Source organism: Sprattus sprattus, assembly GCF_963457725.1.
Source record: "Sprattus sprattus genome assembly, chromosome: 4".
NCBI classification, from domain to species: Eukaryota; Metazoa; Chordata; class Actinopteri; order Clupeiformes; family Clupeidae; genus Sprattus; species Sprattus sprattus.
Genome location: NC_137923.1, coordinates 8,936,021 through 8,949,827, shown reverse-complemented (window position 1 = coordinate 8,949,827; position 13,807 = coordinate 8,936,021). Strand labels below are relative to the sequence as shown.

The 13,807-nt window shown below is 42.8% G+C and overlaps 1 protein-coding gene across 1 annotated transcript; it reads left to right on the top strand.

Moving 5' to 3' along the window:
- The first annotated feature begins 4,625 nt into the window (after nucleotides 1-4,625).
- nmnat3 (nicotinamide nucleotide adenylyltransferase 3) lies at nucleotides 4,626-13,787 on the top strand. The gene is made up of 4 exons (XM_080836356.1): nucleotides 4,626-5,249; nucleotides 5,733-5,916; nucleotides 9,137-9,216; nucleotides 12,918-13,787. Exons 1-4 carry the CDS (start codon nucleotides 5,141-5,143, stop codon nucleotides 13,310-13,312), a joined length of 768 nt encoding a protein of 255 aa, XP_080692482.1. The 5' UTR covers nucleotides 4,626-5,140; the 3' UTR covers nucleotides 13,313-13,787.
- Nucleotides 13,788-13,807: the final 20 nt, after the last annotated feature.

Here is a 13,807-nt window from a genome sequence, read left to right as displayed (position 1 = left end):
TTTTTTCTTTGTTGCAAGCTGAGACTGATCAGGGTTGAATTCGAAGCATGTTTTTGCTACACGAACGTGGAGAGAGATTTTTTAAAATGCCATTTTTTTTTCACGATGTTGGTGGCTATTGGCAAATGCAGCTCAGTTTGCTCTGTAGTCAGAACACAATAAGTATAAGATCCGGTGTGGTGCAACGTGAGTGCTACCGGCTTGCAAGTCCTAGATTGTATTAAATGCTGTCAAGGTCTCGTATCACTTAGGCCTACGAAAAAGACCTACATAAGCCTTATAAAGCCTTTATGGGAATTTCAATGCATACATTTTAACATGCCTGTGCTAAGCATCTGAGGAAAGTCCCATGGAAAAGTTAGCATGTGACAAAACTAGAATACTAGAATATCCATTGCATATAAAAAAGAGATTAGTTCTGGTTTGCTGCTGTTGTCTCAAAAAAGCTCCGTGTTGAAGTTGACATTCCATGACAGTGGAATACCCGCATTTTCCCTTGTGCGTTTTAAAATGCAACTCCATCAGTCTTTTCTGCTTTGGTTTTATTCCCTTTTTTCTTGTTTAAATGTCAATTTCCAGAAAGCCCCGGGGAAGTTCAGATAATCGTTTTAGTTTGCTGAAAAATAAAACGAGGTGGTTTGAAATGCCATATTATTTCCCGGGTCGTTCAGAAACCTAATTTACCTGCACTGCAGATAAATTGGAAAAGCTATTAGACGTCGTTCATTATGGTCGCACTGCTTGCTGCATTTCGGGGATGCGTTCAGTTCCGTTTGCTCTATGGTCGACATCCTCTCCGCTTACGGGTTGGGCCTATTGCGAAGGTAAACTGCAAGAGAGTTTTCTCTCCCCCCAAAACATTACCAAGCTAATGGAAAATGCTCCCGCATGATAGTGTTTATTACTGAAGGGAAGTCACATTGCTATTTAAAAATATCTGTAGATTTTGTAGACCTCAAGTAAGTAGAAAAAAAGGACTGTCCCACCCATGTAAAGTGCTAAAAAAAATACTTTAAAAAGAATACTCGAAACGCTCTGCAGTGCCCCTTCTTTTAAATCCCCAGTATCCCTTGCAGTAGAGCCTATCCTTATTCTGTAACTTTCTGGAGACGGAGGGGAAAAATTCATCTTAGCTGTCCCTTTAGCCATTATGGTGGTTTATTAATTATTAATTCAGATTCTATTTAAAATCTTATGAAGGCAATCTGTTCAAATGGAGCCAGCGCTCTTCTTTAGCAAGACCAAGTCTTTTATTTTCCATAATGTGAGTTCTGTCTCATGTTATCTCTTGTCTTTTATTTTATAAACGGCGTTTTTTAAGCGCTGCATCTATCATTCGGCTATCTTGGTCGGTCTACCTGCCTCGATGGATTCAGAACCATGGAGAGCACCCCACACCTTCTGGCAGTACTCCTGATTCTCCAGAAGGGGACACCCTGGAGTCATTTCATATTTCATATTTTTTTTTTCAGGAACACGTTTCAAGTGTTGAAATATTGAACTAGTATAAAGCAATACAAAATACAGATGCTGCTCGTTGAAAATATGGTTGCTCTAATGCATGACTCAGGAAATGAATGAGGATTGTGCAGGAGTCAAATTTGCAAAGGCTCTCAATGGCAAAACACTCTTCATCTAAAAAGTACCTTGAAAGTTATTGTTAAAAGCCTATTTATTCAGTTTCATTCATCCAAGGCGAGCATTCCAGTTACAGGCAATACAAAAACAAGTCAGCCTGGAATGTCTCCTTGTGCGCTGAACAAGGTAATGTGATTTTACAAGATTTTATAACACCATGCAAGATATTATGATTATAAAAAAGGCTTTTAGGCTATTTTTTCAGCAGAAGAGAAATGCTTTATAAAACAACAAACACATTTCACCAAAGTAAAGTGGCTTCTGTAATTTGTCTTATAAGGGCTCTGTGACATTTCCACAGGCCCCCAAAAGGTGATTCACTTAACCTCAATAGCCCCATTCTACAAATCCCAAAGGTAAGCTCTCACCAGCTCAGCGTTCCAGGGAACATTATATGCACATGTCCTCTATGCTTCATTACAGCCAGGCAGGACAGTGCAACTGTGAAAACCATCCCCTCATCCGTCCCATATTCAAGGAGATTATGACAACCTGATACCACAAAATCGAACTGCCGTCCTTACCTGTGACCATGTGTGGGACATCATGTACATGACAGGATCACTGGGTGCTGTGGCTGAAGGTGGCTACAACCCCTGTACCCCATCGCTGTTAACCTAACAGGGAAGGGTGATGCATAATATTGTGGACTCCCTGAAAAATCTGAACCTTTCTTTATATGTCAAAGATCTATACATCAGGCTTTTTCCTGTCCAGTGCTGCCCCTCCTGAATCTTTCAAGGTTTCACCCTAACAACCATGCCCCCACCCGCCACCCCCGCTCCAATCTTGATTACAGTCCAAAAAAATAATGGAGATCCTCATATTTCTATTTAAGACACCTACCTCAGAACTGTGTCTTTGAAGGGTAACAGAAAGTCCTTGAAGGGTGATCAGAAAAAGCTTTTCCCCCTTGTCTCAGGTTGCATATTTATGTTAAAGAGGTAATACATAATGCATGAAGGACTAATGCAAGAGGGAAAGATTAAGGAGACTGCTGTAGGAGAAGTAGGTCTACATTCACAATGTACAAGCCACTATCTAACCTAGCCCATTAGATTAGTTTACAGATATAGTTTGTGTTATGTCAGTTCTAAGATACAACAAAAGCAAAATAACACAATTTTACTACAGTGACAGATTATGAAACTAGGACTTCTATACTGTGGCAAGTGAGCCTTTTAGAGCGCAAGCGTGAGAGTGGGGGGCAAGACAGACAGGCAAGATAGATAAAAATGTAAATAAGATCTGATTGCATTAATTCACTGAACAGAGCAAGTTTCGGGACACATACTTATCTCTTCATTAAGAAAACACTTGAAACTTCTTCTTCCACTTTCAAATATACCAGTGTATTTGATTAACCTCAAGGTTACATTCGCTCACTTTGTAAAAATTGATTCAACACTAAACGAATAATCCTTGTTTGCAGTATGTAAACGCAAATCGATAAATCGCCACTAGTAGTCACTGTTGCCCATTGTGCGTGGTATAATCGGACAGTTTGGTGTTCCGGGGGACACAAAAAGTGTAACACAGGCACTTTATGCATAGCCCTGCTTACAAAAGGTAAACCACCTGTGATATTTCAATGACAGACATCAAATATTAGCCTCGTGTTTCATGATTTATGTCATCGCATCCATCTGCGCCAAGTTATTTCGGAACTGCAACAGATACACATACATGTAGTGTGCGTATGATAGTTACTAAGACAGCTAACGTCAGCAACGTTTGCTAATGATACATCCGTCGTGACTGAAGTTTCTGTGTGCCATACTTTTCCTATGTGCGTGGTCTATGAAAGACGTTGGCGTGTAATTGCTTACATGTCTGTACAATGCAAGTTAATGCTGTAAACCTTTACCGCCGAGCTAACTACAAACTCTATTGTTAGATACATGGCTAGCTGTGGTAGGCTACTTGCCAGCTGAGTTTTGGTGTTCAACTGTGTGTGGTCAAGGTCAGTTTCATGTTGCATCTCGAATAAATGTCACATTGTGTAATTATCTAAACAAAACAGCGTCAGCACCATCGTGGATGCATGTATCGACGTTCATCGTTTGCTGTTGCAGCACGAGACGACACGGTGTCTCTTATTTCAGCCAACATTGTGGCAGATACAGATTCAATGTATTTCTCCAGTCCTCACTGTTACCTTTTTCGGGGAGAAATGGGGAAGAAAGAAATATGAGATAAATAGATTGTAAACGAGTGAAACAGTATGTCTCAGCTATTCTGTGCCAATCATGAAAGTGTTTTATATTGCACTTAAAAACGATCAGTTTGATGCTGACAATTCACACTGTCCAAAACGCAAAGTTATTGTTTTTTTTTCTTAAAGAAACAAATATATTCCTGTTCATTTCCACATCTTTGTTAAGATGCGATCAGTGGTTATTGTGGAAAAGTGACCTACAATAATGACATGAAGGATAGGCCTAATTGTTGTCAATTGTTCATTTATTCTTTTGTACATGTTGATACTTTGCTTTTTGCCTTGTGTTTTTATGCATTTTAGTCAATTTAGGAGACCTGAAATGTATAACAAAGAAATGCACAGTAATAATGGTGAACAGCGTTCACATAGGCCTTCAGAGTGACATTGTTAATCCAGAAGCATTTTAATTTTTGACAACAAAAAACTTTAGACATTCAGGTTAACACTTCAAACGTTGAACTTTATTTCACACACATGGAAATACATCATAGATTACATTACATAATACAGATTTGTGTTTTATCAGTTTTTGTTAGATATTTGTACGTTTAATATAATGTGTCTGCATAATGTAGCCAAGGTTTTTCTTAAATCTGTATAGTTTTCAGGGGCCTTTATCATTTGTGAATAATTTTCTTTTAGAATGGCATCAGTATATAATTTGAAATTCTGAAAGACTGTCTAAATATATCTCTACATGTGCTGGACCCATCTCCAATTCCTGGATAGAGAAATGTCATGTATGCACCCTGTATAAAAGTCTCCCTTAGTTCTTAAACAGAAAATCTGTTCTGTCAGCAGATTTCCCATGCAGCACAATACAGACTCATTCATAACTTCTGAGTTATTAGGGCACCAATATCCTTAAGAGTATTAGGTGAAGTAGTCCTTTCCTTCGAGCATTTTCACATCACAGGGTCACTTCAAAAACAAAAGAAACACTCTCATTACGGCAAGATCCAAGTCTCCCCCAGTGTGCATTCTGGTTTCCAAAAAAGCAATGCATAAATACATGTATTCCACCGTTTGGAAAGAAGAAAAACGCATATTAAATCTCCGTGTTCACAAAAAAAAAGTGCGACCTTGACAGATTCTAACTCTCCCTCACCTTGGCAACAGGGTTTAAAATTATTCTAATGTGCAGGACGGCTGTTCCTGGGTGTATAATTTCCAGCTTAATCAGTGCATGGCCCAAGGCGATCTCTGCTGAGTTCTGTGCTCTCCATACTCCACTGTTACAGATTCTCTCAGAGGAGATGCACAACGTGATCAAGCGCTGACATGGCTGCCCGCATCCCTCTTGTGCTCCTGGCCTGCGGGTCTTTCAACCCCATCACCAACCAGCACATGCGGCTGTTCGAGCTGGCCCGTGATCACATGCACCTGACCGGTGGGTCAACGGCAGGGACTCCAATAGGCACCTGTGTACCTTGAAGTATTTTTGGTCATCCCTGTTGATTTAGGCACACAGCACAGGTAGCTAGACCTAGTTGGAGGCAGGACAGCAGAGTATAAGTCATCTGCTGAGTGTCTTTTGTCAGCACTGTTACATAGTGTTCATTTTATATACCTCCAATGTTGTACGGTATTGCAGTTTATCACATCAAAGTTTGGTTAAGTGAATAAACAATAACACTATAGACTTCACCAACACCTACAATTAGTTCCAGCCTTAAGGCCAATGTACACACTGAGTACTTGGTATGCAAGGATACTTAATATAAAGTAAGGTCTATATGTCTTGATTTGTCCTCAGCATTTTCTTTTGCTGAGATACTGTGTCATGTTGTAACTGTAATTGTTGAGCTTGGATTGAAGACGTTTAAGGGTATTTCAAACATGCTCCCCTCTCTCTCTCTGCCCCTGTTTTTAGGTCAGTACCAGGTGGTGGGCGGGATTGTGTCCCCAGTGGGTGACGGATATGGCAAACAGGGCCTCGTTTCTGCGAAACACCGCGTTGCCATGGCAAAGATGGCCCTGCACAGCTCTGACTGGGTGTCTGTGGATGACTGGGAGAGCCAGCAACCTGACTGGACCGAGACGGTCATTACCATGAGGTGTGTACTCATAACATTTCATACAAGCACAAACTTAAAAGTACAGTCTGCAATTCCAATCCAATACATTTTTTGTCAAACTCAGCGAAATTGCTCCTCATGGTCCATTAGCAGTCTGTTCTGTGTTTGTGCTCAAAATAACTTCCTACACAGCCATGGTTCTGTAAATGGAAACATGAGCCATGAACAGCCAGCCAGGATCACAGAAGGAAGGAGTGTACATTGATTGACTGTTGAGCTGAAATGTCGCCAGAATCGCAAACTCTACCTTTAAAGAAACAGAATGAGAATGTAATATTATGTAATATGGAAGATAAAAATCCACCACAGGTGCATACATTTAGCTGTCTGCAGGTAGAGTAGTTGCCTGTCCATTTTGAAGTGATCTGATTGGCTAACTAGGTTAAACCAGGTTGAAGTTTAAGATGCTGATCACAGAACTCCAAAATTAAAAACCCTCAGAGAATCGATTTCTATAAAAGCTACCAGACTGTAAAGCCGGCCATCAGTATTTCAGAAAAAGTATTGCCTGTAGCATCTTTAAGACTCCGAATCAACAGTCTGAGTAGTGCTGATAGACCCCCATACTAATAGCCTTCTGTTTTGACTGTGAGCTGTGGAAAAGATTGACGCTGCAAGACTACAAATACATGCTAGCCTGTTGTTTCAATCTTATTTTTAATCCGATCTTCCCAGCATTGACATGTCTGCAGAGCCAGGCCATATCAGGATCAATTTGTTTTGACGTCTGTAACATTCTAATCTAACCTGCCCCAATCTACATGTCCAACTCATATCGCACAGATAAGGTAGGGTTATTACTCATTCTGGATAATTTGAATGCAGCTCTCCTCTCTCCCTCTCTTCCTCTCTCTCTCTCTGTGACAGGAGAAGTGAATAATAGCCAGTGATGTCCCTTCTCTATTTTAATGCATTTTTTTATCCTCAGCTTGACTACATGATTTTTTTTTTCTTCTCTTCTGCCTCGTCTAGTTTACCCTTGTCTCCGCCACTCCCCTTAGGGGCACACTCTTTAGTGGAGACATTAAGACTGCTGCCAAACTTTGACAGCCACTATCTCCCAAGCGTAGTCCCAGGAGACTCTGATTTACTCCAGAGATGTGGAGAGGCCTTTTAAATAAAGACACATCTTCTTTACTCGCTTTCAGCACACAGCCCGTGCGGAGCCAGTGAGAAACAGATTAATTGACTGATTCTGATTCATTTGTTTTAGCACACGGCAGAGAACATTTGAGAGGTGTGTGCGTTTGGGTTTGTGTGTGTGTGAGTGAGTAAAAGAGAGAGAGAGAGTTAAAAGGCACATGCAGGGATCTCGTGTTGCTATGATGCCCTTAGTCAGCTGAGTGTTTATATAAAAGTATAAAGGGCAAAGTTCAAAGGCTAAATCCAGCAGAGAGAGCTGCTATGCTGCTGCTGCCCCTTCTTGCACTATACTGTCATTACTACACAATCATTGTATTCCGACAGTGGTGGACAAAATTAGAGACTAGCATGATAAAAATCCACAATGCAGCAGCAACCAGAGCCTTAATTTTCTCATGCTGCCTTTCAGACTGCTACACACAGACGTTGAAGGCAGCGTGACAGCGTGACAGGAGTATAAAATGACGTAGTAGAGAGGGCAGAAATGGCTCAGAGTTGCGTCTAATGGATAAGGTAAGTCATAGTACCGGTGCTCGGCTCCTCCGTCCGCTACAGCTGAGAATGACCCAGTCCCCGGGGTGGTGGAACGGGTGGTTCACCCAGATATTCCAGTCCAGCTCCTGGCGGTGTCACACAGTGAGAGCTCCAGTTGCCCCCTCAACCCTTTTTTTGTTTGCTTATCCTCTTCCTTCAGTCGTATCCAACTGTCCGACGTCATAGAAACGGTGCTCCGTTAGAATCCAGTGGCAGCTGTGTACCCCAGGTCACCTGTCGGTTCCTCCTCTCCTGCACAGAGGCTGCGGTGTGGTCCGGATGCTTGCCAGGCAGGCCGATGCTCCTCTCCCTCTATCCAGGGGCTCGTGCCAACGCCACACCTCTGTGTCTGTGTGTTTGACACTGTGTGTGTGTGTTTAATCACTCGGTATCGCAGGAACTGAACGTGCCCCACTGGGAGAGATCGGCGTCACCCTCACCCTGGCTCCTGAATGCCAACTGCGCTCTGTGCCAAGACGTTGCCCATTGACATTCAGCTGGCAGATTTGCGTGGGTTAGGAGAAGGGGGCAGCTGTAGAGGAGGAGTTGCGCCACCCTGGAGCATTGCCAGGGATCTGTCTCGGCATGGGTCAGCCGAGGATGAGGCTGCCCAATTGAATTAGTTGCACATTTGCAGTTTAAGGGGTTCAGCCGTGTCACATATTGAACACCAATCAGATTCCTGGGCCTGGGTCCATGGCCAGCCTTACCACACACATATGGGCACAAACACACACACACACAGACCTACAAACTCTCTCTGTCACACACCATTCATAATGTATATACTGTACATTAATCCATTAATGCTAATGCATTTCATCAAACTTGAGCTTTTAGTTTACCCCTAGCCCATACATAATTTCGCAAAGTAGCCCATAGATGCCATAATGCAACAGCAAAGACTCCTGATTGGTAATCACATGCAGAAACACATCACATGTATGTGGAACAGTATGGTATGCATCAGGCTCTATAATTAAACAGGGCACACACACACACACACTTCGGTCCTCCTCTCACAAGCCTCTTGTTGTCCTCTCCTTTGCTCTCCACAGCACAATAATCCCCTTGAGGGGGGTTCTGCTCTTAAGCTGGGGTTTGCACAAGAACCCAGTAGATTAATGCATGAAGTAGCCTCTTGTCTGTGAAGAGAGAGAGAGAGGGAGGGAGAAAGAAATAGTAGGAGTAAGAGGAAAAGAGAGCTAGGAACAAAGAAAGAGAGAGTGAGCGGGAGAGAGAGGGGGGAGAAAAGGGAAAGTGTGTGTGTGTGTGTGTGTTTTTGTGTTGTGTGCATGTTGTATTGTGTTGTATGTTTGCTAGGCAGCGAGGGGGCTGTCTCCCTAGCCGGATCAAGTAAACTAAATGTGCGCAGAAAGCTTCCAAAAGAGGATTACTCCCAACAGTAGACTCATTGATCTCCTCTCATTTCTGATCCTACAGTTTGCACTCACCTCTCTCTCTCTTTCTTGCTCTCTCTCCCTCTCTCACGTACACATCTCCTACTTTTCTCTCTCTCCAGGTACCATCATGGGCGGATTGCCAAGCAGTACCAGCATAGAATAGAAGCACTTAACAACCCCCCTTGGGAATCAGCTCTGGGTAAAAATGCATTATAATTGCTACTTTTTCAGAATTTTTTTTTGGTCGTATCAATTTTAATAAGTAGTTGATGAACGCAGTGTCCTCCATAAAACCAGAGGAAATACGTCCATTTCTCCATTTTATCTTGATTTTCTTTAAATCTCTCTGCCAGTTTTAGCCTCCTTCCTCACAGCATTGGTAAAACAGGACATGATAACTTTGGGGGGATCTGAAATTAGATAAGGAAGCCTGGAATGACCACATAGTCATAAATTACATGAATGATAGGATTTTCTTGGCAGCACTTATGAAACTCCATCAATAGCCTCCCCCATCCCCTCCGTGGTCACACATGCAAACACACACACACTGCATGCGCGCGCACACACACACACACACACACACACACACACACACACACATGTGCCTATGCAGGGGCGGTTTTAGCAAATTGGAAACAATGTTGAGGCCCCCCCCCAAAAAAAAGAAATCGTTTTAATGTTATGTGGAACTGACATTTGTTGTGAGTATATGACTTTAACAATTAAACCGTTGTAAATTATTTTAATTATGAGGTTTTGAGTGCAGTGTTTTAGTAGTGTAACTTTTTTTATTTCTTAATCAAAACAATGTTACTTGTTACATTTGATTAATGCTTTATAGTTCTGTTTCTGAATGCTTTCAACTGAAACTTCCAAATATGTACTGGTACTGTTTTAACCATTTCAATTCTCTCTCTATCTGTTAATTTGTCACGCCATAGGGGTCTTCACTAATCACTGTATCTCCACCAGTGATGTACTCACATTGTTGACATCACCGCTGTCGTTATCAGCCAGCTGTGCTTGAGCTGTGTTCAGGACCATGACAGTATCATGCGTGTCATCGTCAGTGCGGGTGTGACAGTGTCTCGGATGTGGGCAGCTGTGGTACATGATGGCTCACCGTTTGTAGAACAAGAAGGGCAGAGCTAGTTGGTGTCACTACAAGCTGTTTGTCTGCTGCTGCTAGCAATCGCTAAACTTGGCTTAGCCGCACTTGAAACATTATCAGATGAACTCGACACATTATCAGATATTTCTTCCACTTCCACGGACGAATTCCTTGATAGGAAATTGTGTGTTACCTTAGGTAATTTCTCCCTGAACTTCTCATCCTGCCCTTTCCTCTTTCTTTTCTCGCCACTTAAAAGACGTTTCACGCTTAACTTTGCGACCACACACGTCACCTCACGAAAAATTGTCAGTGACAGAAAAGTCACGTGACCTGGAATAATTTGTTCCATGATGGAATTAAGATACATTTTAAGCTGATACTGAAAAGAAAATAATCGTTTTTCATGCTTATTATGAATTGTCATTATTTTGCAATGCCAAGTGATTTATTTTAATTAGCAAAAAAAAAAAAAAAAATCGGAAATACGACGAGGCCCCCTTGGTGGCCGGGGCCCTGGGCAACTGCCCGGTTTGCCCGTTCGTCCGGTCCGCCCGTGTTCCTATGCACCCTCATTTACATGCATGTGCACCCAACCTTCATCATGGCCCAGCAGATCTTTCAGTTGTTTTGTTATTACACATCCCCCCACACACACACACACACACACACACACACACACACACACACCTGCAGTGTGAACTGAAGATGTACACCAGCCACCCTAGGCCAGAGTGATGAGGAGTGACAATCAATGGGAATGAGAGCAAGATATGGGGGGGGGTAACAAATTATGCATAGGCTCATTCCTCATGGTCTCGCAATGCAATAGTGAACGCTTCCATTTTTAGATTCCTGTTTTTTGTACTATTATTAAGCAATTAGAGACTATCACTTGCACTTAGAAAAGGCCCATGTTTAATTCAGAATTAATTTGCATTCATTAAAGGGGACTTGACAAGAATGAACTTGTGTTTCTTCACTGATTTAGGCTGTGCCTGTTTTCACGCAGTTCATTGCCTGTGTAAACACAATTTGTTTTTAAAGATAAATGATAGTGTACTAATTGCACAGTGGGATCTACAAATGAGTCATTTTTCAGGCTAGGGAAATCAGTAAATTTCCATTTTTTTTCTTCTTGTTTTCCATAGCAACCTCAGCAGTATAGATAGGAAGGATTTGGGCAATCCCATGAAGTGTGTTGGTGCTTAAAGTGTACGTTTAATTACCCTAAGCTTACAGATGAAGGAGCATTAGCACCAAGTTCATGCTATAGTTTTGTGTCAGTGGTATCGGCTCTGACAAAGAAGGGCCTTCATACATGTAGCCATGGCCTCACTGAGTTCATATGGGTACACACACACACACACACACACTTTCACACACACACACAGACACACACACAAACACAAACATACACACAACATAGGCACACACACATGGACATCAACACACACATGCACATACATACAAACAAAAACTAAAAACATGCTCGCTATCTCTGTCTTACACACGCACATACAAACACACAAAAAAAATAAAAAACACACACACACACACAAACACCTGCTCTTTCTCACACACACACACACACAGCGATCTGCCAGGCCTCATAATCACCAGGCCTCATAATCACCCCCTAAATAAAAAAACACAGCCAAACGTTCAACACTCTCCCAAATTTCTATTGCGGCTTACTGACTTACGTCATTATGACTCAGATAAGCCGAACTGCTAGCCCCACAGAGGCTTTGACATTTAATAAATCTGAATGCCTTTGCAAAAAGGCGGTCTTGACTAGGACCAGATGCAGCAATCATAAGGGGAAGTCACTGAAGGGCAACCAACCACCACTCACTTTTTCTCGCTACTGGGTGTGACCAATCAAATTCAGGGAAGAGTAAACAGAGGTCAGGGGAAGACCATTTTCTGCTGTCCAAAACTAGCTAGAAATATGAATGTCTCTTGGTATGTTAAGAGTAAAAGCATTAAGCCCTAAATGTAGCCCTCTACTTAAATCATCTTATTACATCAAACGCTACCACATCTAAAAGGGGTGGCACACCTTGCTTGTACCCAGTGGTGTAGTCCAGGGTATAGGCTACGCCAGTATACGTCCATATACCTCAGCATGAGATGTTATACCCCCCATATATCCCAGCCTGTGATGTTCACCCTTGTTTTACCCCAATCACTACCCAATGCAACCCGCCCCTCTCTGACTCATAACCTGGTTATTTATGCTTTAACTTCTCAGTCAGTACCCCTCATATATTGTGTCACTCTTGTAACAATCCATCTATAGCTGGGTTTCCATTCAACAATTAAATGCATATTTTGATCATTTGAATACGAATTCCTGACTTGAAGCGCTTGAAATTCACATAATATCTTCTAAACCAAATACAAATGTGATTACCTAGAGGGGGGTGCATTAACTTGCATAGGAGATAATGCGATTAAGGTTGACAGAAACTGGTTAATTCACTTAAATCTGTTGCAGTTTAATCAGGTATTTTCGTTAAGTTGCTATTACAACCTTACGTTTTGTTCCCACAGCTATTCACAATGTCTCTCTTGATTAAGAGAGTGGCCATTTTTTATTTGCATTACACAGCTGATGGAAACGCACACAGACTTGCAATTTTCGTGACTTAAATTATGCAAATAAGTTGGATGAAAACCCAGCTTATGACATCTACTTCTTTATCCATCCCCACTCACCTACCCTGACTGAGTTGCCCTGTTATGTTCACCCCATCTTCCCCCACCCCTCCTCCCTCCAGGCACCCCTCAGCTGAAGCTCCTGTGTGGCGCTGACTTCCTGGACACATTCCGCGTGCCAGGTCTGTGGCAAGACGAGCACGTGGAGGAGGTGGCAGGCAGCTTTGGCCTGGTGTGTGTGAGCCGCGGGGGCAAGCAGCCGGACCGGGCTGTGCACGAGTCGGACCTCCTCTCCCGGCACCGCGCCAACATCTTCCTGGTGCGAGAGTGGGTCCGAAACGAGACCAGCGCCACCGAGGTGCGGCGAGCGCTCTGCCGGGGCCTCAGTGTCAAGTACCTGCTGCCCGACAACGTCATCGAGTACATCCATGCACACGGCCTGTACACGCACGACAGCGAGCTGAAGAACAAGGGCGCCAAGCTGCGTCCGCTCACCAAACAGGGACTCCTGGACTGATCCGGCTGAATTATAGTGGACTAGAGAAGGCCCAGAGTGTCCAGAAGGTCAAGACCGAAGGGGCTCCAATGCCTCCAAGGCGAGGACCCTTTGTCTTCCGATCACATCTCAGCACAGCACAGACTGAAAGGCTTCATTTGTATATTAAAGCACACATCATGTTCATGGTCGTTGTCAAGGAGCATGCCATAAGCTCATCTGCATGTATGTGTAGAGGTGAGAGTGATGCTTCTCGAGGCCGTGGGGCATGGATAGACTCATCCCAAGGACTGATTTTTCCCATTGTGCGTGAAATTACAGAACTGAAGTGAAAGGTGCTTGGCTGTTATCAGTCGGGATATTTGTTGAATTTGTCTTGTTTAATTTCAAACTCGGAGCATGGACAGAGAAGTGACATAACTAATACACCAACAGGCAACGCGGGCTCTTAATGCACGTATGTTTGTTGAACAAAACCATCAGAATAAGGACCTTTAAAAAGATGTTATTCTTCTC